General features: G+C 36.3%; 1 protein-coding gene across 2 annotated transcripts in view; it reads left to right on the forward strand.

Moving 5' to 3' along the window:
* CEP350 (centrosomal protein 350) overlaps window positions 1-24807 on the forward strand; it is a 130778-nt gene that overhangs the window by 2944 nt on the left and 103027 nt on the right. For both annotated transcript variants that reach the window (XM_045298317.1, XM_045298318.1), the window contains exons 2-8: window positions 332-378; window positions 2818-2929; window positions 5740-5899; window positions 9016-9638; window positions 17807-17920; window positions 20740-20853; window positions 24316-24462. In XM_045298317.1, the coding sequence (XP_045154252.1) occupies window positions 332-378; window positions 2818-2929; window positions 5740-5899; window positions 9016-9638; window positions 17807-17920; window positions 20740-20853; window positions 24316-24462 (1317 nt within the window). The remainder of the gene's footprint in view (window positions 1-331; window positions 379-2817; window positions 2930-5739; window positions 5900-9015; window positions 9639-17806; window positions 17921-20739; window positions 20854-24315; window positions 24463-24807) is intronic.

Here is a 24807-nt window from a genome sequence, read left to right on the forward strand (position 1 = left end):
TGATGAGTTGTGCGAGTCCCCAATAAAATGATTTAAAAAAAGAGTTACAGTACCAAGGGCTCAAATAGAAAGTAAATGTTTAGAAAATGATGATGGCAACATATGTACAAGTATGCTTGCTACAGTTAATGTATGCAATGTTATGAGAGCAATAAAATGATTTTAAAGAAACCTCAAACAAACCATCTGCTGAGGAATAGTTTCACTTACAGTGTTTTTCAACCTATTGTATGTATTTTATTCACTGGGGTTGGAGGAGGCAGGCTTATGAATATACAGATTCTGAGTCCCATACAGACATTCTGATTCTGTAAATGTAATTTTTTCCCAGCAAATATAACCACATCGTGGGATGCACTTTCTCAGAACAAGGCTGCTGTAAGTAGTTATAACTTCTATTTACTTCTGGCTTAAAATTATTTCTTGTTATGATTGAATAAATTATTATTGGTATAGTGCTTTTTTAATAGAAAAAATAAATTTAAATATTGAAGTAAGAAGTTATGTACTACATATTACAAAATGAACACAAAATGCCAACTACTAAATGCTAATCAATAGTACTTCAGATATTAGGCACATGAACACCATGGGAAATTAAATATTTAATCAATTTGTGTGATTTATTCTCCTTTAATATGATTATCCATTTGGCATATTCAAACGAGGATTCTAAAGAGAATGAGTTGGGGAGGTGGGACTAAGCCTCGGTGGTGTGGAAGGCTTCGCGTGAAGGAGAAGAGGAAAGGAAGGATCAGCTTTTCCTTGCAGGGACTGCGATGGACCCTTCTTTTTGTGGCGTGAAGACCAAAGCCCATTTGTCGTTCGTCCAGTCGATCCCAACCCATGGCAACCCTAGACAACAGAGTACAGCTGTCCAACAGGGTTTCCACACTGCCCTCTGTTTGAAAACAGACGGCATTGTCTTTCCCCTGATGGGTTTGAACCTTTCAGTTAATAACTGAACAGTCACCAGGGCTCCTTTTGTAGTCTCCCCCGCCCCCCCCTCAGTACTCCAGAAGAGAAGGCATGCTGACCAGCCGCTGTGCATATGTGTCTCCGCTGTCTTGGTCGGGAGTCCACATTTAGTGAGTGGTGTATAGTGCTTTCTGGGCAAGTGACTCTTTTGTCCTTTTTGTTGTCTTGTACGCCACCTGAATCAAAAGCTCAATTTCTTTATGCAAATATTTCAATGCTATTTTCTGCTCTCTAATTGTTAAAACTATTTTGAAAATGAATCTGGAACAGATTCTATTCCCCAGAAATGATCATAATATAGGGTACAGTTTGACCTTATGAATACAACAATTACATAAAACAGGGATAGTTTTTAATTCCCCAATTTAATTTAGATCTAAACTATGTAGAGCTAAACTGTTAATACTTGTTTTTCAAAACTATTGGCTCTTTTTTAGAGATGATGACTCTTTAAAGAGATGGCTCACTGGAGATCCCCTTGCAGAGGGGTCTCGGGGAGGAGACGAGCCAGTCAGGGTGCGATGTAACAATGATGAAAAATACAACTTTCCACTAGTTCCTAATTGTTTCCTGCCCGCTCCCACTACCATGACTCGAATTCAACCTTGCAAGTCTGGCTAGACCAGAGGATGTACACTGGTACAGATAGGAACTGAAAATACAGGGAATACAGGGCGGGTGAGCCCTACAGGACCAGTGGTGTGAGTGGCGAAACAGGGAGGGTAGAGGGAGAATGGGTAGGAAAGAGGGAACCGATTACAAGGAACTTTATGTGACCTCCTCCCTGGGGGACGGACAACAGAAAAGTGGGTGAAGGGAGATGTCGGACAGGATAAGATATGACAAAATAATGATTTATAAACTATCAAGGGCTCATGAGGGAGGGGGAGTGGGGAGGGAGGAGAAAAATGAGGACCTAATGCCGGGGGTTTAAGTGGAGAGAAAATGTTTTGAGAATGATGAGGGCAGTGAATGTACAAATGCGCTTTACACAATTGGTGTGTGTATGGATTTTGATAAGAGTTGTATGAGCCCCTAATAAAATGATAAAAAAAAAAGATGGCTCTGTTTTAAAGGATGATAGGGACTGATATAAAGTGCGTATATGATAAGGGAATGGAGGTGGGAACCTGATATAGAGCTCTCGGTATATCAAGGATTATTCCAATTTTGTATGGATGTATATTATAAGAATCTGAAATAAGATGTATCAGAGTTTTATACAAAGTATTTGTATGTGGTAGAATTTAAATGTTTTTAAAAATGCTTTTTTAATGATTTTTTTGGGTTATGTTTTTCAAATTTTCTCCTGTCAGCAGATAATCTATTATTTATAGGACCTTAAAAAATATATGAATACTAATAGGTATACCAAAAGATGGTCCATATTGCAAAGTATATTTGAAACCTGAATTCTTGTTCTTATTGTGAAACATAGTTCATAGTTATGTGACTGGAAAAGGTTGTGACTATTTGAATAATTCTAAATCTTAATCTTGTTGAATTATTCTTTCCTTATTTCCATGTAAAATGCACAAGATATAATAGCATAATAGCATGCAGCATGTACTTAATTTTTTTTAAAAAATCATCGATTTTTAAAAAGTAGACCAATATGATAAATACAAATGAGGATACATTTTTCAGAATCCATTTGATTTTCTTGTCTAGATTTGGGCAACTTTGTGTCAAATATTATAAATGATGTAATAAATGATGAGGAAAATGAAAGAAAGGATTTTTTCCCCGACTTTGGAGTGCCATATAGCTTAAGATAGCTATGTAAACCAGAAGTAGCTGTTATGATTTACAGAATTAACCTCTGTGTTTTAACTGTAGCTGAGACACATTGAAAACAAATTAGAAGTAGCCCCTACGAGTACGGCTGTGTGTGATTCTGTCATGGACACCAGGAAATCGGCACATGCTACCCGAAAAACAAGTAGGAAAGGTATGTGTAAGGTTTTTACTTCCAAAGCTATAAATGTATTAAACACAAATTTCTGATGTTTTACTTGTGTTTAGTTTCTTCTTAGGCAGTGATACCTTGGTTATTGAGCTCTATTTGTCCCAAATTTGTGTTTGAACACTAAAAAGTTCAAGAACTGAATATATTTTTCCTATAAGAAATAATGGAAAACCAGATCATTGGTTCTGAAGCTCCAAATTTGCACTTATAAGTTAATTTTTCCTGGACTTTAGCACAAAATTAACAATCCTAGGTTGTGGAAATACCCCCCAAAACATCCAAATACAATAGACACGTACATAGTACATTAAGTATCAAAACAGGACAGTAAATAAAAATAATTTATTTGTTATTAAGTTTCATTGTTTAAAAATCTGTGAATTTTCTGAATGGTATGCTACCATGGACTTCACTTTAAAGTGCTCATTAGCATTCATTCCTACACAGCAGCAGAGAGAGCCTACCTCTCATAGGCTGCTGGCCTGGCAGTGCTAGTTCCTTGTTAGTAATGAAGGGACCTATACGGCATCCCCCCCCAATCCAGTTTTGTTGCAGTTGAACACTTATTGAGGAATAAAACCCTTAGCATCCAGATAGTCAGCAAATTTAGCCACAAATGTATCGCCTTTGTTTACTTGCACTCGCCCCTTCCCCATGCACATTCTCTTTTTGAATTTTTCAAACCAGCCATAGCTGGCTTTGAACACTTCATGCTGCCCAGCACTCCCTCCTACATTTTCCACTAAATCACCATGGAGGCTTTTAACGGTCCTGGGCAGGGGTCCTCAAACTATGGCCCGTGGGCCACATGCGGCCCACCGAGGACATTTATCTGGCCTGCTGGGTGTTTTTGCCCCATTTGTTTTTTTTTACTTCAAAATAAGATATGTGCAGTGTGCATAGGAATTTGTTCGTAGTTTTTTTTTAAACTATAGTCCGACCCTCAAACTGTCTGAGGGACAGTGAACTGGCCCCCTGTTTACAAAGTTTGAGGACCCCTGGGTATCACTGTTTTAGGTAAGTTATTGCTATTGAATTGTTTCTGATTTATTCCAAATTATTTGTAACTTTCCAACATCTTCTGGATGGTCTGGCTTGTTTTGTGGTTAACAGTTTCACAACTTTTGCAACATTTGCCACTTTAATCACCGCCCCCCTCAATGTTGATAATGTTGACTTAGCCATATTGTTGTATGTATTCAGCCCCTACGTCCGACAATCAGTGACTTGATTCAGATTTCACAGTGATTTTGTAAACTCTATTGTGGCTCTCACAGCTGTCTTAGCTGTACTGCTGGTGTCACTAACTGTCTTTGGAGCCATGGTTATAATACTTTATGCTAATAAATCACAATGAAAGCACAGTGACCATTGTTTTCACACACTAATACGACAGCCCTCTATGTTGTCTGAATGAGCACGATGCTTGGGCTTTGTGACCCCAGTGCGACGCAATGTGTGACCCACTGCCTGCGCAAGTTTTATCATGTTGGATTTTCAGTTGACTGTTGAGCAAAGTTATGAACACTGAGCAGATTTTTTCCAACTTTGCTGTTGGAGTAGTGGACAGGCTTGGAGCTATTAGACAACTGAGGTATCACTGGATTTATATGGATTCACTTGCATGTTTTTGGTGAGAAATTATGTCATCAGCTTTGATTTTTTTAAAAAATTTGGTACTGAATCGTTTTAAAGCAGCCTCATAATCAGTGTCTGTAGATGGTGTCTTTATGGTTTTCATCAGCGCTCTTAGCACCTTTGAAAGTGAATTTTCATTGGTCTTTAGTCATGAAAATCTGATTGTAAGCCTTTAAGTTGTCTTTTATTTTCATAGATAGACATGGCTGCTTCAAAAAGATTGTGAAAAATGGATTTATAGATAATGGAATCTTCCCACAAACTCTTTGAAGTCTTCAAACATTATATTACTTTTAATAGTGAAATTCTATTTGACTTAATAAGATTTTTTTTGAGAATTGAACTTTAAAAATTATATATGGCATATCATTCTTGTAGATAAATTACCGTAATGCAGATATTTTTCTTTGGTTACTTGTGATGTTTTTTTCCTGTGGTTTAATTGATGGAATACTCTACCTGAATTGTGAGTTTCTATTTCCTGCGAATTTGTTGGGTTTTATCTGATATTTTTAGTTAGTAAAGAGTCAGGGATAAAAAAGAATTTTATATGTAAAATTTTATTTTGCATTCAGTTTATCGAGATTTATAATCTTTATTGATTGAATTATATGAATATTTTTTTAAATGTTGGTAATTATACATATAACAGAGTCAATAATATTTATAATCTTTACATGCGTAGTTCAGTGATATGATTTATGTTTATTACATGGTTCAAATTATTGTAATTAACCTGCATATTGTTCTACCTACTTATATAATATAATGGTGCTTAAAAAAAATCAACGGAAAATTCCATTATCTTTTCATTCCATTTCCTACAAACTTTTTAAGGCTCCTTTAAATCCAAATAGAGATGCCAGAGTTCTTCTCTCAGGAGGATCCCTGGTGGCACAGTGGTGAGATGCTCAGCTGCTACCTGCGCTCATCGAAAGCTTGGCAGTTTGAACCCACCAGCTGCTCCACTGGAGAAAGGTCCTGGCGATCCACTCCTTAGAAATTACAGCCTAGGAGACTCTGTCAACCAGATCTGCGCTGTTGGATCATTGAGTCAGAACCAACTCGCACATGACAAGTTATTTTCTTAGCTGTTAGACAAACTCCGAGACAGTTGTATTTTATGTGATAGTTCTGACAGTCTTTTCCTTCAGATGGTAGATACATGGATGATTCTTGGGTTAATGCTTCAACCTCCAAATCTTCGAAATTGCGAAAAGAGAAATCTCGTAGTCCTCTGAGAGCTACCACCCTGGAGAGTAATGTGAAGAAACACAATCGTGTGGAATTTCGCGATCCCTTAGTTTCTTATAGGTAAGTGTTACGATATTTCTATCAAATAAGATTTTCTTGTTATATGTATGGTAGTATTATAATGTTTCTGAGTTACTTTAGCATTCTGGCTCTGGTATTTATTATGTTGTTCTCTTATTTTTAATTCTCCACAAAAGATAGAAGCAAAAATCTTTCATATTTTGAAATACTGTTTTAAACTATTCTTACAGATTAAGTGCATAGGGGAAGCAATAGTAACATTTGTTTTAGGCTATGATTATTGTTGTGTTTCTTAGTGAACAATTACTCATTACTACACATTTGTCCCCCAATGTCTCACATTGAATGTGCTACACAATGAATTTTGTATAGCTTAGTTTTTTTTCTTTCCTGTTTTGGTAGCAGTACCTAAATGGTCTGTCCAATTGAAATTATGATTTACTTTACTGTTTTACTTTGTTTCCAATAACTCCTTTCATCAATTTACGAGTCTGATGGTGAACATTTATGTCTGATCTTTGGTTTGATAGTATAGATATTAAGTGCTGTACATAATTTGTTAACTGATAGGATATAAAACTTTACCAAAGATTTAAATGTGTAAATACTTTTAATATGACAAATAGTAATAAGTACTAAACAGTGGATCTTATATATTTCACATCTAAGCATTAGTGTTTTAAAATGTTATCAAGGAGTTTTGTGATGGTTCTTAGTAGTATTAGGAAAATGTAGAAGTGTATTATATGAGTTCAGTATTCAATGTGTTACATTTGATAGAATTTTTGAAAATCTAGGCATTTAACAATTTGGGTTGGATCGTGTATAGGAAGGGCAAGGTAGGGACTGTAAATTTGGGAGTTGTCACTAGTACTGAAGCAATACAAATAAATAAGTAGAAGAAAAATCCAGTTAATGTATCTGGGTAAAAATTTATTTTTATAAGAAATAAATCATCAGAATGTTCAGAGTTCAGAATCTGTAACCACACAGATAGTGAGCAATTGCCTGGAAACATGATCATTACAGAATTGACCCAAGTTATGGACTCCTTGTATACATTCTGATGGTTTACCTTTGTAAAATACTGCTTTATACTTGAAACAATATGTTAGTGTTATTTAGATAAAGAAGAAAATAACTCTAGGACAGCAATAGGTATACTATATCTCCCTGCAGTGGACCCTGTCACTTATACCCCCACATATTTGTGTCCCCACCGGTATGAAGCTTGGCCAGATCTTTTCTTATCGTACACCACTTCTAGCCTAGTTCTTTCCTCTGTGCTCCCTGAACATTAGTTCTTTAATAAAGTGTTTCATGTTGCACTGTGTGATATTTTGATTATATGTATCTATCCACTTAACTAGTTTATTTAAGGACATGAATCTCTCTTATTCTTAGACCATTTAAAAAATTTCTGGTATTAAGTATTCAATAAGTATTTTTGGGGGAGGGGAAAGGGGGAGGAAGGGGGAGCCCATCACAAAGTTGGATATATAACTCCGCCCCCCCCCCCCCCCAGGGGATGAATAACAGAAACATGGATGAAGGGAGATAACAGACAGAATAAGATACGAAATAATAATAACAATATACAATTGATCAAGGATTCATAAGGGTGGGGGTGGGAGGGGAAAAAAGAGGAACTTATACCAAGGGCTCAAGTAGAAAATGTTTTGGAAATGATGATGGCAACACGTCTACAGATATGCTGATACAATTGATGTGTGGAATGTTATAAGAGCTGTAAGAGCCCCCAATATAATGATTAAAAAAAAAAAGTATTTTTCCCAACATTTTATTAGGAAAATCTCAAATTACAGAAGAGTTGAAAATGTTATATAATAAAGATGATTATTCACATTCAGGATGAGTGAATGAAAAACTATGAAAATAATTTTCCCCCTTTTTTGGTTGGTTCTTCTCTTTTTTAGATTAAGATATGATATGTGACCTATTTTATGTTTTACTTTCTGTATCCTCTTCATGAATTAATTTTAGACTTAAATAATTTAAATTGTGAATTGTAGTAGTCTGGTGTTACAGTGAAAATAACTTCCTTATTCTGGTTCTTTAATGGCTTTTACACCCAGTGGTTCTAAAATAAGGCTTATTGAAGTATAAAATATAAATAAGTAGGCCCTGAACGTAGGCTTTACTAGCATTTTCCTGAATAGAGAATATGCACTTGATACATGCTTTGACTGTGTCTAGACTTCTTTGCTTACTCCTGAGTTTCTGGATAGGTTTTACATAGTTTGAAGCTGCCCCAAATTGCCCTGTGGTTACGAGTGGTTAACTTTAGTAACCACATCGATCTGGAGTAATATGTTTATTGTATCTCGATTTTATTACTACTGTATATCCAAGCTGTTTATTACTTTGATGCATTATTTAGCAGATACACATATAAGATACTAGTAGTTGACATTTTCCCTATTAAGATTTCATACAGGAGTAAAATACACATTTTGGTAATAGATAACAAGTTCATATATAAAGTCAGATTATAATTCTATTTTATGGCGTTCCTAAGAAAACTTCTCCATATCTTTTGCATATTTCTTATTTTATAATATGCATATTATTAGAGTATACCCTTCCTCACTAATCAACTGTCGTGTTGTCTGACCTTTTGTATTTACAATAGTAAAAAATCTACTACCCAACTCTTATGCATTAATGATGTATATCTAGCAATAACATTTTTTGAAATGCAAGACTAGAGTAACTGCTCTATGAGAGTTCTGATTATGTGTCACCTTGCCTGGGATGTGATTCTCAGTGGTTTGGCAGTTATTTAATGTTGTAATTTGCCATTTTTGTAATGATGTAGTCACATTCATATTGTGATCTGGCGTGATCATCCTCAATTTTTGCGTAATGCTGAAATTTTGCATAACAATTTGGTGTTTGGAAACTAACCATGTCAATAAGTGAGGAGTGGTTCTGTTTCCTTATAAGGTGAGATGGAACTTTGAACATTGAGTCTTCATCTTTGTAATGATCATTTTAAATTGATGAAATTTCTAGGGATATAACATCAGTGGTTACTTTGGTAATTCAGAGTTTGTCACTTTGTGTGAATGTTTTCCATTTGATTGTTTTTTGTACTCTGTCTTACTCAAAGCATGTATATTTTTTTATAATAGGGAAATCCATGGTGCTCCTTCTAACGTAAGTTCCAGCCATCTGGAGTCAAAGCTTGTATATTGTGTGGATGTTAATGAAGAAAAAATTGAGAGTGGGAACCGAGTGATTTGCAATCAAGAAGAACAGAATATACGTTGCTGTGATTTTGAGAGCTCCCAGTCATCTATCATAAATGATACAGTTGTTAGGTTTTTAAATGATAGGCCAGCAATTGATGCATTGCAAAATTCTGAATATTTGATTAAGATCGGCGCTCCTTTGAGAACTGAGGAAGAAAAGCCTATTAGAGCAAAAGGAAATGAGAACAATTTGAAGACTTCTGTCAATAACAGAAGCCATGAAGTTGATCCAAAAGTACTACGGCTAGCTGACTCTTCTCCATCCTCAACTAGTACTTCCAACTCCCAAAGATTAGATCTTTTGAAGCGGCGACAACATGATGTCAAACTGGAAAAACTCAAGGAGCGGATTAGGAAACAGTGGGAACACTCAGAAGAAACAAATGGCCAGGGCCAGAATCTGGGTCATAGTGACCATCCAGTAATGGTGGTCACTGTTGACAACTCCGTGACCACAAAAGTCAGGAAAGTGGCAGCAGCACCACCGGCTCCAGCGTACAAAGGTTTGTAATCAGTCTTTGCTTCTTTCTCCATCCTGCTCCCCTTTCACCCTGAGCTGTGTTTGAATCATCTCAAATCTATGACAAAAGAAAGTGCTTCAAAGGTACATGTTAAAAATGAAGACTCATGAATTGTACATTGGACCTAAACCACAATTGGAATTTTAAACAAGTTTCCCAGGGGATTCTTAAGGTTTGAGAACCACTATAATCTAGAGACTAGATGAGTAAAATGAGATAGTAATAAGCTGAATAAAAGGAGAAAATAACTATTTCTATTTGCAAAGAACTGAAAACTTACTGCCCTTGTAACTTGTCATTGAAATTTGGATTATTAGGAAATCGTTCAAGTATTCAAGTGCCATTTTTTAAAATTCAGTCAATTGCTAAGGAATACTTGGGTAAAAACTATGAGGATAGGCCAGAGTATATTGCCACAAAATCATAGAAATGTTCATAACTGTCAAAATGTGAGGCTCTAGTTTACTGGACATATCTTCCATCCAGGTCCATATACTTCTCAAGGGGGTGTGTCCATCTCTCTAATCTTCCCTGAGGAATTCTGTGCTCTTCGATTTACACTATGTCAAAATGGCAGCTTGGGATTAAACTCGTATTCCTTTGAAATGTTTTTGAGTTTGGGGAACAAAACTAAGCCTGAAGAGGTAAGATCAGTGCTGTAGGGTTGATGGGGAATGGTTTCCCAACAAAATTCTCGTAGGACAGCCTCAAGACTGAGCTAGTACATTCCTGTGATGGGAAAAAAAAATCCTGGTGTAACTTTCCAGGTCTTTTTCTCACCTGTGCAGTTTTGCATTTTCCAGCTTTTTATTTTCAGTTGGGTTATAATCAATTTTACATTGATCAATTTGCACATATTATGTATCATGTTCATTATAGTCTCCTCAGTATACCTTCACTCACTCACTTTTCTCCTGGGTTTTCTGTTTCTGTTTCTTCTTATTTAACCCTTCTGAACTTTGTCTCTAGGGAAATGCTGTCTTTTCTGTCTTAAATACTTTATTATTCTAAGGTGTGCTTACCTTACAATGTTGTTACCTTTACCGATCTGTCAATTGCTTGGCTAAAAATTGAGCCTTAAGGGTGAGTCCCGTCTGAGACGTGAAGGGTGACTAAAGGCCATAGTCTTGGAGTTCTGCTTGTCTCTATCTGGCCAGTAAACTTGGTCTCTTTCATTATTTTTCATTCTATATTTCCTCCCACTCTATTTGAGATCTTCTAATGTGATCACTTTTAGAGCATCTAGTTCTCCTGGTCTCAGATTTGTGGATACTGACATTTACGTGGTACAGTACTTGAGTCCGTTGTTGAACTAAATGCTTCCATGTATCTTCACTGTTATTCACTCTTCTGTCCTGTTGACAGGAAGAGATCAATAGTTGTATATGAGATGACGGCTCAGGACCTTTTAAGACCGAGTCATTACTCTCCAAAGTAGGATGTAAAACATTTTTTTATGAACTATGTAGTGCCAATTAACACTGGTGTCCACCGAGTCTGGTCCAGAGCCCCCAGGCTCAATAACTCACTCCCTCAAGATGTTCGATTATATCTAAGTTTTCATAACTTTCTCCCCTCTCTGATCTAATATATTCATGGATATATTTGCAGCACAGGTAAATCACATATAAATAATCTCTGTTAAGCATATATATATTTGTGGTATACTCCCTCCCCCCGGTTCAGCAAGCCTGTCTAGTCCTGTGTCTTCTCTTTGATCACTGTTATTGCAGGATTGTGACTATAACTAGAGTTACCTCTTAACTCTAATACCAATACTTTTTTACTTACCCTTGTACTTCAACCCTGACATATTGATGCTGTGACTATTTTGGCCATTTAGTTTTGGAACCAAGGATTTTTTTCCTCTCTCCCTCCTGTTTAAGAAAACAAATATTTAAGTCAGATTACTATATTGTCAAATATTCCTTGAGAAAGTATTTTCCAGACATATGTACATGAACACACACACGTTTTTTAAAAAAGAAAATATGGTGGTTTTGAAGAGTATGTAGTTTTTAAAATGTTATGTTCCTGAACTTGTTTTCATAGTCAACTTTCTGTTCAGTTTTTATGTTATTTTGATATTTCTAAGATGTCTTTAATCATTTATTTCTCTAAAGCAAATATTAGTACCTATCTACTATTTTAGCAATTACATTTCTTTTTGTATTGTGCCATGCTGAAGGAGCCCTGGTGTAGATACAAGTACAAAGGAAGACTCCCATTAGAGAAAAGTGTTCTGTAAAGGGTCAGACTCCAAACTCATTCTGACTCATAGTGACCCTGCAGGAGAGTGTACAACTATGTCTGTGGCTTTCTGAGACTGTAACTCTACTGGGGTTAAAAGCCTCATCTTTCCTCCCATAGAGCTGCTGGTGCCTTCGAACTGCTGACCTTGTGGTTAGCAGTCCAATGTATAACCACTATGCCATCAGGGTTCCTCTTGTAAAGAGCAGAAGGGCAAAATAAGCTTAGGATCAAATGTAGAGAAATGGGATGAGAGGTTGCGAAGAGGAAAGCTAAAAGACATATATATATGTAGAATTGTCACCTTTTCTTATGGTAAACGATTTTGCAATAAACTGAAGACTGTACTTATTTTTCCTTAAATAGCTATAGACATAGTTATGAGCCTTTTGCCATAAATATCAAAAGGAGCCCTAATGGCATACTAGGCTTTGTGTGGGGCTGTTAACCAGTGCTTCAAACTCACCAGTCCCCCCTTACCTTCTTGAGAGCAACCATGAGGCACACTTGGTATTGACTCCCTGGCAATATGTTTGATTTTTGATTATTGTGCCTAAGAATAGAATACATTGTTTTCTTTTTTGGCCATGATAGTTAAGTTACCAGTATGTTTAATCTAATATCTCTAGAATGCTTTTACCAATTTTTGACCTCTGCTTATTTTTTTTAAAAAACATAAGTTTTATTGACATATAATTCACATGTTATACAATTCATTGGTTTAACATATTCAGAAGTTTAACTTTTGAATGTGTGCAATCATCACCTCAAATTTAGATCATTTCCTTCTTTCTTGTACTCATTATTAGCTCTCCATATTCCTCTGACTTCCCATGCCATAACCCTAAGAAACTTTAATCTAGTTATTGTCTCTATAGCTTTACCTATCCTGGATTTCATATAAAGAAAAAGATACCAAAGATGCCTCCCCCAACCTAAAAACAATAACAAAACAAAACAGAAAATCCTCAATAGAAAAGAAGGCAGAAAATATAAAAAGCTAGAACAAATTAAAAATGAGTCAAAAGGGCGAACATATGATAAGGTAGGTGTTAAATTTCAACGTAAGTACATCTGCATTCTTCCACTTTCCAATGTACCCTGGTAGCAAGGCTCTTCACATCCCTTGTCCAATCCGTGGTCAATGGAATTTACTAGAGGTTTAATTTACATGAGGACCCTGCAAATGGATTTTGGGCTTCACTGTCATTTATACCCTTCTGCAAACTGGGTGCTCAGAATTTAAGCTCTGATACCGTTTCTTCCTCTGATCTTGGATCTTATTATTTACATTCGTTAGATCACACTTGGACCCCAACCTTCTCTTTACATTGATTTGATTCTACAAATATTTCTTGGTTACTAATTCTTTGCAAAATACTCTGGGCAATACTTAGGAATAAAGTAAAGGTTCCTGCTCTGAAGTAACTTTAGATAAAGGAAGAATGGTGGTGCATATCAAGTGATAAGTGCTTTGGTAGAGGCAAGTTAATAGTGATATGAGAGGAGTGATTTATGAGAAAGAAGTGATAGTTCTAATTAATAGTGGAATCAGTAGAATATGAAACCCCAAATTCAGAATTTATTCAATTTTGTTGTTACAAGGCAATTTACAATTTAAAACATAAATAGTTGTCTTGAAGCTCCCCATACCCCCCTAAGTATATATATGGTGTTCTTTGATATGCTGAGCCCATGTAAAAATATACATTGTATATGATAAGCTTATGCATTGATTTTTTTACTATGTTTCAGAATAGCATATCAAGTTCAGTGTTATTTCTTAAAGAGTAAGTTGGGAATTCTAAATCTGAAGTGTAATTCCTAGGAAATGGTATATGTGTGATGTTTCTTGATAAATTGAGTAAATATGTTTTAAAGACCTATCTTGCCCAGTGAAGTACATTTTGCATGTGTAGACAACAGTTGTCCATTTGTTCAGCAAGAAAATACAGACAGATGGTGGCAATTGACACCTGTCTTCAAAGGAAAGAAGAATGAGGAGTGGAGTCACTCTCTGAATGTCGAGAAGGGTAGTTTGTCTTTCTAAAATACATAATTTATGATTGACATTCCTTTCTAGTGCTTCCTCATTTCTAGTCTTTTAGCATGAATGTGTATTGCTTTACCTTGCAGAAGCTTACTTTTTCAAAACAATATTTGTGAGCAATTATGTGGTAGCTACTGATGCATTCCTTTTTAAAAATTGTATATAACTGTCCCAAGTCATTACCTATAATAAAAAAAGATAGACAATAACAAATGTTGGCTAGGATGTTGAGAAGTTTGAGCCCTCTTGCATTGCTAGTGAGAATGAAAAATGTTACAGCTACTTCAGAAAACATTTGGGCAGTTTCTCAAAAAGTTAAGCATAGAGTTAGGATATGCTAGAGCAATTCTATTTGTGGATCATACTCAGGGAATTGAAAACATATGTCCCACAAAAACGTGAACACTAGTGTTCATGATAGTGTTATTTAACATAGCCAAACAAGTGTTAACAATCCAAATGCCTATCAAAGTGATCAACAAAATGTGATATACCAGGGATTAATATTCAGTCATAAAAAGGAATGAGATACTGATATGTGCTATCACATGGGTTCGTACCTTTAATTGGAAGAAGCTAGACACCAAGGCCACATAATGTATGATTTCATTTATATTTTGGGGGTCCACCCCCCAAAAAATGGAATCCCTACCCTCACCCAAAAGCCATGTATTAAAATTTTTTTTACAAAACCACCTTTCCACCTTCAAAGTACTTTCCATTACACTTAGTCCATTTGTCAAATCTGCGATTCTATTCTTGGAAACATTTTTCAGTCTCATCTGTATTGATGTTTGACACCACCTCCCTCGTTTTTTTTCTTCACCTCTTCTACATTGTCAGTGTCAAATTGATGTTCTTTCATTGCTGAAACAAAAGAAGTTGTTCTGAAGGAGGTCAGGTGAGTAAGATGCATAGGGCAAGAGAGGCATGCTGTTTTCTTGCCAAAAACTGGCGCACTGAGATGGCTGCATGAGCAGGTGCATTGTCACGGTGGCAAAACCAGTCCCCGTCTGCCACAGATCAGGCCCTTTTGCACACACTGTTACACAGTTTCTTCAGAACCTCTAAATCGAAAGCTTGATTAACAGTCTGACCTGGTGGATTGAACTCCAAATGCACTACTAGTCAACATGTTTGTCTGTTTGAGAAGTTGATGGAGGTCCAGAATGAGGTTTGTCATCAATCGACATTTCACCCTTTTTTGAAAGGACAAAACCACTTGTACACTTGAGTTTTTCCTATAGTGCTGTCCTTGTAACCCGTGTTCAACTTCACAACAGTTTCTACAGCATTTTTCCTGATCAGGAAACAAAATTTCACAGCCACACACTGTTCTCTTAAATTGGCAATAACAAAAAATGAGGTTCAAGTGAAACTACTTTTATGAAAAAATTCACTGTGACCAGAGAGAACTTTTCCTGGTGATGCCACTGGGTGCACTAACTCAAAGTGAGTTGCTAGATGCTCACTTACCGGGGAAAATACATACTATGAAAGCTCCGCTCTGCCCTGCATAATTCTGATTTTTGCGGGGGTACCCCCATGTAAAATGCCCAGAATACTTTAGACTGCCCTTTCAGGCACACATTTATCATAGGTCACATCATTGGGATTTGATGTGGAAGCCCTGCTTAATGAATTGGGCTTTATCTCAGATTCATGTGTAGTAGATTTAAGGAACCAGCAAACTCCCTTGGACTTAAAGGTGAAACCCCTCCTGTGAGAAGAAGATAACTACTATGCCAAGATTATGGAATTGATGGTTGTTGGACTTTGGTTTAGATCTCTTGCTTTGAGATGTTCATTGAGTTGTGGCCTAGGACTACCATATATTTACTATTTTCATGTTCTCCTTGGTTATGACCTGTATTAATCTGGTAGATATGGTTCTTCCTTTGTGAATGAGTGTTATTGAAAGTTTTTCCCTATGATCAACCTTTGTTGTTCATGTAAATAGTGTCTAGTCACTTAAGAATTTAATCTGTACAAGTCAACAATAAATACTTGAATTGGGATCTGAAGCCAGGCTACACTTGTATACTTTCCTTTTCTCAACAGTGTTTTAAATTCTGTACCATTGGTTAATTAATGACACTCTCATAGAACTACCTTCTTTTCCAGGGGGATGATATATAATGTTCTCTATTATAAAATGATGGGGTCCTGGTGATGTTGTGGTTACATGTTGGACTGTGATCTGGAAGGTCACCAGTTCAAAATCTCCAGCCACTCCTTGGGAGAAATATGGAGCTTTTACTCCCCTAAACAGTTATAGTCTCAGTAGCTCACAGGGTCAGTTCTACCCTCTTCTTTTGGGTTGCTCTGAGTCGCTATCAGCTGGATGGCAGTAAGTTCTGCAGGTTTTTTTTTCAGTTTATCATAAAATGATAATGATGCCACTAAAGTAAATCAGATACATATATATGAATGGATTTTGGGCTTGCACTTAATTCTAATCCCAGTGTAAGAACAATTAGTTCTCATGACATGACCCTACTCAATATTTGCCCCATGAAGAGATTGCTGAAAATATGGGGTGCTAGCAAAACGTGAAGAAACCAGATTGTGCCCAAATATGAGCGAGAATAGCATCTAGGGTCTTAAAGGCTTATCTTTAAAAAAGCAGTCATCAAAGTGAGTCATCAATTAAGTCCACAAGGAAGTGACACACTAGCCTGTGTGATTTAAGGATTGTAAATAATAAAATCCATATCTAAGGGAGGGAACAGTATCAGATCTTAAATTACGAACAACTGGTTAGCAGAAGGCCATGGATGCCGGTGGAAGCCCAAAATCCATTTGCAGGTCCCCATATGATCAAGCTTCTGGTGAATCTCCTCTGACCATAGTCCAAGGATATGAATAGTCTGGCTATCAACAGAGAGCATTGTAAAGTCAATTGTGGCTGATGCAGTTAGGTTAGAATTATTATTTGCTTTCCCTTTTGACCTATTTTAAAGTTGTTTTCAGTTTTTCCTATTTTATGCTTTCTTTTTTATTGAAGTTTTCCTGTTTTGTCTTTTCATTGTTTTTTATTTGTGTGCTTCCTGTTTGTGTTTAGTTTGATTTTTTTTTTGTATGTGACATCTAGGATAGGTAAATCCAGAGACAATAATTGGATTAATAATCACCTAGGGGCATGGCAGTGGAAGATGGGGGAAAGGAGTTAAACAACAATGACTACAAGAGGAAAATGTCCTAAAATTGGTTGTGGTGATGATTGCATAACTCTTCTTAATATGATTGGATGATTAACTTTTATTAAATTTGAAATCTATCCCGATAAAACTTTTTAAGATATGAGCAGTATAGGCTTGTACATAGAAAGTAGATTAGTGGTGCTCAGGAGTTGGAGGGAGGTGGGGGTGACTGCTGTGATAGGTCTGGAATTAGGTAGCAGTGCGTCCATCTGGAATTAGGTAGCCGTGCGTCCATCTGGGATTAGGTAGCCGTGCGTCCATCTGGGATTAGGTAGTCGTGCATCCATCTGGGATTGGGTAGCCATGTGTCCATCTGGGATTAGGTAGCCGTGCGTCCATCTGGGATTGGGTAGTCGTGCATCCATCTGGGATTGGGTAGCCATGTGTCCATCTGGGATTAGGTAGTCGTGCATCCATCTGGGATTGGGTAGTCATGTGTCCATCTGGGATTAGGTAGTTGTGATAGTTGCAGAATTCTGTGATCATCCTAAAAACCACTGAATTGTACCTTTTAAAAAGGGTGAGGTTTTTAAAGAGTGAGATTTTTTTGTTTATTAATTAAATCTTAAATTTTTAAAAAGAGCACAGCAAACAAAATTGATAAAGCAACTTTAATAAGAACCTTTTGTATTGCTGGCATTTATTAGGCTTCAACCCTTCAGAAACCAAGATTCGAACTCCTGATGGGAAAGTGTGGCAGGAGGCTGAGTTTCAAAACTTGAGTCGAGAACTGTATCGAGACTTAGCACTACATTTTGCAGGTGAGAGTATATCATTACCCACCCCATCTAATTCATGAAATTTAAACATGAAATTGTCACACAAGTAAAAGATTTTTCTTTTCTAACTTCATGGTGTACTAAAGTAGTAGTGGTTGCAGTTGTAAGGCTCCCTGTGCCACATCCAGGCCGTACTCCAGTATTAAAATTAGCCTGTGTGGTTAAGGACACAAAGACCAGGCTATTTTTAAACTGAAGTAGCTGTAGAGTCAGGCCTGCCTGATTTGGAGACTAGTCAAGTTGAAGTTCACTTCTAAGTCTCCAAGACCATTCTAGTGATCATTAATTTGGTAGGCTGCAGGTAACACATTAGTAAGGGGGCAAGGTCCATAACAAAAAGTGAGCATTATAAGAAGGAAATAAAGTTAGAGATTAGAATTATGAGGACCCAAAGAAGTTGCAGAGAGTGAATTGGAAGTTTCACCCTAATAATGAGTTTGTACTATTGAAGACAGAGTGTGAGTTTGGGCAATATGTGGGTGCTCAATCTGCACTCTCACTGTTGAGAGAAAGAGTAATTTGCCCAGGAGTTATAAAGAATAGTTAAGAATTTAAGCCACGATTCAAAGACATCTCTCACTGATCCCAAAGTCTGGCTAGTAACTCATTATAGAGTTTCTACTAATATTACCATATATACTTGAGTATAAGCCGACCCAACTATCAGCTGAGGGACCTAATTTTTACCACAAAAACTGCGTAAAAAATGTGCTGAAAAACTTGTCTTATACACGAATATATATGGTATATTTTATGTTATTAAATGTCTCATTTTAGTACTGTAATTTTGGAACACTTTGTAAATTTTTTTTCTCGTGGCGAGGATGAAATATTAAGAACAATAACTTTGGAACTATCTTGCAAAAGTTCTAATTCAGGCTCTGCCAGATTAGCTGTGTGTACTAGCTGTATGACATAACTTTTCCCCCTTGGTTTTCTCATACGTAAAGTAGGCATAGTAGCCATATTACCTCAATGGATAGTATCATTGCATAAAAGAACTCTTAAAGGTGTCTGCCTAGCATACTCTGTTTGCCCGCCTCCTTTCTTGTCAGGGTGGATAAACTCTGTTAAGGCTGCGAGTTTAGGTCAACCACTTTCATGTGTTTAGAGTCTCTTCTCTACTTGTGTATTTAAAGACATTGCTTCGGCACTTACCTCCTTTCTTTTGCATCATCAGATTTTCCCTCTCTACCAAGTATGTCCATCCATATACTGTTGATGGCTTGCTGTTATTTCAGCCATCCTAAAAGAACCCAGCTTGACGCTGCTTCTCCAGCCACCATTTCTTTCTTTTGCTTATAACAAAATGGTAAAAGGTTGCCTTTTATTCATTGCTACCTATTTTTCTCCTTCCTTTCTCTCTCTTGAATATTTGCCGTTATATTTCTGTGGACTTCTGTTACCAAGATCATTGATGACTTCCACATTGCTGAATCTAAATTTTAATTCTCAGTTGTCATTTTACTTGATTTCTCAGCAGCATTTGACATGATTGATCCTTCTTGAACATCTTCCCTTGATAGCTTGTTAGTTGTTGAAGTGGCTCTGACTCCTGGTGACCTTCATGTGTATCAGAATGCAATGTTGCCTGGTCCTATGTCATTTCTATGCTCTCTGATGTATGAGCCCATCATTGAGGCTGTGTTGTGAAGCCATCGATCTCACTGAGGACACGATACCCCTTTCTAGTGATTGGTCTTTCCTGATGATTTATTCAAAGTGAGCAAGACAAAGTCTCATTATCCTCAAATCCAAGGAGTATTCCAGTTGTATTTCTTCTAAGGCTGATTTGTTCATTTTTCTGGTAATCCATGGTATATTTAGTGTTATTTGCCAATATTACAATTCAAGTCCATCAATTTTTCTTGTTTTAAAATTTTTATAATTTTTTTTTTATTGTCCAACTTCCATATGTTAGTGGGGTGATTGAAAAGCCCATGTTTGGGATCAGGTGCACTTTAGTCCTCTTAAGTGGCATCTTTGCTTTAGAACTGTAAAAAAGCCTTTTGCGGACTTCATAATCACTGCTTCCCTGAACATTGATTGTTGGTCCAACAGAATGAAATCCTTGATAGCCTCAAAATTTCTGCCATTTTTAAATGATGCTGTTTATTGGTTTAGTGTTACCCATTCTGTGGGCTTTAGTCTTTGAACTTTATCAGTAATACTTCAAGTCATTTTAATTTTCAGCAAGGAGTTCTATTCTATTGTATATAAGTTGTTCATAAGTCTTCTATAATTTCTGATACTGAGTTCTTATAATAACCAGCATCCCCCCAGCTCCAACTCCCATAGTCTTCTAGTCAAATGTAACACATAGTAGCCCTGTAGGACAGAGTGAAGCTGTCTCCATAGGATAGTTTAGCCTGTAATCTTTACCGAGGTAGACAACTATATCTGTTTCCCACCAAGTGCTTGGTGAATTCAAACCACTGACTGTGGTTAACAGCCAAGTGCTTAGTTAGCCACTATATCATCAGCATTCCTTCTTATGATAGCTAGCATACCATACTTTTCTGGCTTTTCTTTGAGTTTAGCTGCTCCTTTTTTATTTTTTACTTTTTGCCCTAATCCAATCCTCCTTGACCTATAAATATTGGCATGCCCTATCTGGCCTTAGTTCTTAGATTTTTTTTTTTAATATGCGTGTGAAGCAAACTCACCTAGTCTGACGGCTTTTGGTGAAGATTGCTTTCTCCCTATCAAAACCATGTAATCTGTATTGATTTTTGCTATAGTGGGGAGGGAGGTTGTCAGTGTGGGAGTCATTACAATATTTGCTGTATTTCTGTTTTTAGATGATATCTCTATAAAAGAAAAACCTGCTGAAAAAAGTAAGGAGAAGAAAGTGGTCAAACCAGTAAGAAAAGTCCAAAAGGCAGCACAATTAACAAGTCCAGAGTGCAAAACAGGTCAGTTTTCTCAATTTAATTTCCCTCTATAGGAATATAATTATCACCTACCAAATGTACATTTTTTTGGGCATATATAAAAATTCATTACTTTTATGTGTTATTTTGTGTGTTATGTGCTTCTTTGAAATATAATGGACATAGCACAAGCTACATATTTAGTATATAGTTTAAGTTTTTATTATGTATATGCTTTTGAAATTCTATGTTCATTATATGTGAGTTATATATTTACAGTATGAAGTTATAACTATCATTCGGAAGAATTTTTCTTCCGTCATCAATTAAAGACTATAGTTTTTATGTAATAAATTTTTATATGCAGGGGAATTGCTTATAACTGTCACTGCCCTTTCTGTCTTTCTCAAGAGACAGTAAATGCTGCGCAACAAAAGTTCAGTAGTCTAAGGAAGCTTTGGCCAAACTCTGAATGGATCAAGACAGAGAGATGAGAATTCTCTAATGTCAGAGTGGTTAGCACTGCAGGCTGGCTCCAGATTGCCTAGGTTTATAGCCTAAATCTCTCATGTCTAGTTGTGGTCTGATAGTAAAATTTTGGAGGCAGGGGATGTCTGACCTCTGATCCTACCAGGGGAAAGGAGAAGCAAACTCCACATCAGCCCAAGACCAACTCTTGTTAATACGAGTTCAGATTTTCCTTTCCATCCAGCCCTCCTTACTGTTCTGATACCAATTGTCCCTCCCACAGCACTCTGCTTTTCACCTGGGTTTGATATTCTGTTGTTATGGCCACATAAAATCCAGACCATACTCATGATTATGGGCTTTATTAGAGAAGTTAACCGATTACAATGTAGGAGCAGTAATGATCAAGATGTAGTTCTTTGATCGAAACAGTCTTTTCCTATTATACCCACAGGGCAAGCCCCTCTCTCTGATCCTCAGCTCTTCAGCCACAAGACCCTTTGTCCTGTCTTCTCCTCTGGCAATGTTACAGAGCTCATTTAACACTGCCAGTAAAATGTCCAAAAGGCACCCTACACCACCATAATCCTCAACCCAAAGGCGCTAAGTTCTAGGCCCATCGGTCAGTAAGCCTAGCTCCTCCAATAAAGTGGCTGGAGGCACCCCACTCTGAAAGTGAACCACCTGCCTAAATGCACTCAGTTTTCCTTGCACTGTGGCCTGGGAATCCCACTGCTCTGTCTGCTGCTCTGGTTCTTGGTTCTGCTGCTGCCACTCTTCTGGTTTCACAGCTTTTCCTCCTGGACCAAGTAGCTTCATTGTGCAGGAATCTCAGAGTCCATACAATATGATCCACTCCTGGCTCTTCATTCTGGATGGGAGGGAGATTCATTCTTCTACTGGTTAGATGTCTCATTTATACCCAGGAAAATTTCAAAACTGACCGACCCCCATGTTCGAGTTCCAAGTAATTTTAATCGTTATTAACTCTGTTAATAAGCACTCACAACTGAATCACATAATTCAGTCAGCTTCTTCCCCCATCTTCTTTTACCTAGACTCATCAGGAAAAAGTTGTTTGGAGGCAGTTATAAAGATTATGGCTAGAGGAGCCATATCAACTAATCCATTACACTATAATTCCTTTGATAAATTAATTTTACTATGCCTCAGTTTCCATATATGTAAACATTTAAGTTAATAGGTGAGTGCAAAGCACTTGTGCTACCCAGAAACCTAGCCTAATTAATAGAATGGCAAGCAGCCTATTTTGTGATATCCATTGTTAACTCTAAAGGACAAAATAGAGTGATCCTGCTGTGTGCAAATAAAAAACTAAATTACAGAAGTAAACTAGCTCATATATTTAAAAAGTAGCTGCCCTGTTAAGGGGATAGTTTGAAATGAAGCACAGGGATCACTCTAACTGATGAGCATTGATCATGTATTTATCTAGATTTGTGGTAGATCAATTACCATGGCAGACATAAAATACCTAGGTAGACACAAAAATTCCGGTAACACTATCTATAGTGAAAGCCCTCTTTTCCCACTAATGATAGCATGAGACTATTTCAGAAATCCAGAAGTTAAGAGAAACCATACAGTTTATTCAGAGGCCAAAAGGTATAAATAACTGCACAGTATATTCATAGTGGCTTGCTTTTGATTCAGAAAATGAAGTTGAAATTGAAGAGAAACCTCTTCTCTCATTTTGGTTGAGAACATAGTTTCTAATAGATAGCCTGAGCCCTAGACTGAAACTCTTTTTAATATTTTAAAGAGACTGTTTAAAGTTAATAACAAGGTATAAAAACATTTGTTTTTAAAATAGCACACATTTGAAATTGATCCTTCTTTGTCATAGATGTTTTCATTAAAACTTTACTTGTGTTTTAATTTTAAATTAAAGCTCTTTTTTTTAGATCTAAATAGGATGTCTGTGTTACAATATAATGATACATTATGAAGAACTTGAAAAATAGAAGAAACATACAAATAGTATATACTAGTATTATTTTACCTATTAACCTTATGGTAATGTACAAATCACAATAATATGTGACTGTAATCATTATACACATCAAATTTTATCTTTTTCTCATAGCACCTTTTCTCCAGATAATTTCTGATGGAACTTGTAATTTGAAATGACCACACAATACTCCATCTAGTAGATACGCACCGTATATATTCGTGTATAAGTCAAGTTTTCCCAACACATTTTTAGGCAGTTTTGTGGTAAAATTAGGTGCCTTGGCTGATAGGTCGGCTTATACTCGCGTATGTACAGTAGTTTAATTAACCCTTAGCCATAGTTTATTCACCATTTGTCAGGTTGTTTTTGATATTATGAAAATGACATGGAGAACCTTTTCACTTCTTCTGGATTATTTCTATTTTGTACATTTCTCTAAATTGTTTGATTAAGGAGAATAAATAAAGCATAATAGTATACCTAATTTTTTTTGTCCAGATCTGTGTCCATTTCTATTTCAGCAAGCAATGCTTAAGTATAATGATTATACTGCAATGTTATTATTATTGGCTATTAGTGTATACATTTTTTCCAATTTAATTAGGTTTAAAGTGCTATTTTACTATTTTCATTCCATAGTGTTAGCTTTGTGTTTAATAACATTTCACAAACCCGGATTTACATTTTTATAGTTTCTTTTTAATAAGGTCTTTCATGTCATTTGTTGTTTTTTAGGTTACTAAATTTTGTGCGATGATGTTTAATTTTCTCTTAATCTGGAAATAATAAATGATAAGTTTGTTCTCTGAAAACACCTATATTTATTGTAACACACTCTATTTTGTGAATTTTTATAATCATTTACCTACATGTTTTAAAATAATTGTAAAACATACTGGTTTTGGGAGGTTTAGGATTTAAAATTAAATTTATTTCTAAACCTTTTGACCTTGGCAGAAGATGAGCTTAAAACTAATTACAAAGCTTACATGGTTGAGTAGATACACTTTTTAAACTAAAATTTACGTTTTAAATTCCGTGTAATATTTATTTTTCAGGTGGTAGTCATCTGATAAGTACATCTTCTTGGCGAGATGGGCAGAAATTAGTAAAGAAGATTCTGGGACCTGCACCCAGAATGGAACCGAAGGAACGAAGAACCGTGTCAAGTGACAGAAGTGGAAGAGAAAGACCTGGCAGATCTGGTGAGCAGCTCTTTTTAAAGTGGGAGGGAAGGCAGTCTTGTTGGTTGAGAGCATAAAAATGGTTTGTAATAAAATTGTATAAGTACTTAAACCCATTTCTGTCAAATTGATTTTGACTCAGAATGGTCCCATAAGGCAGAGTAGAACTGGCCCATAGAGTTTCTAAGGCCGCAGTCATGTGATAAGTACTGTATATATTCGTGTATAAGCCGACCTGAATTTTTAAAAAAAAATTATTTTATTGGGGGCTCGTACAATTCTTATCACAATCCATACATACATCCATTGTGTCAAGCACATATGTACATTCACTGTCCTCATAATTCTCAAAATATTTGCCCTCCA

Source organism: Echinops telfairi, unplaced genomic scaffold (assembly GCF_000313985.2).
Source record: "Echinops telfairi isolate 266 unplaced genomic scaffold, ASM31398v2 ScPeMD7_7424;HRSCAF=8462, whole genome shotgun sequence".
Classification (NCBI taxonomy): domain Eukaryota; kingdom Metazoa; phylum Chordata; class Mammalia; order Afrosoricida; family Tenrecidae; genus Echinops; species Echinops telfairi.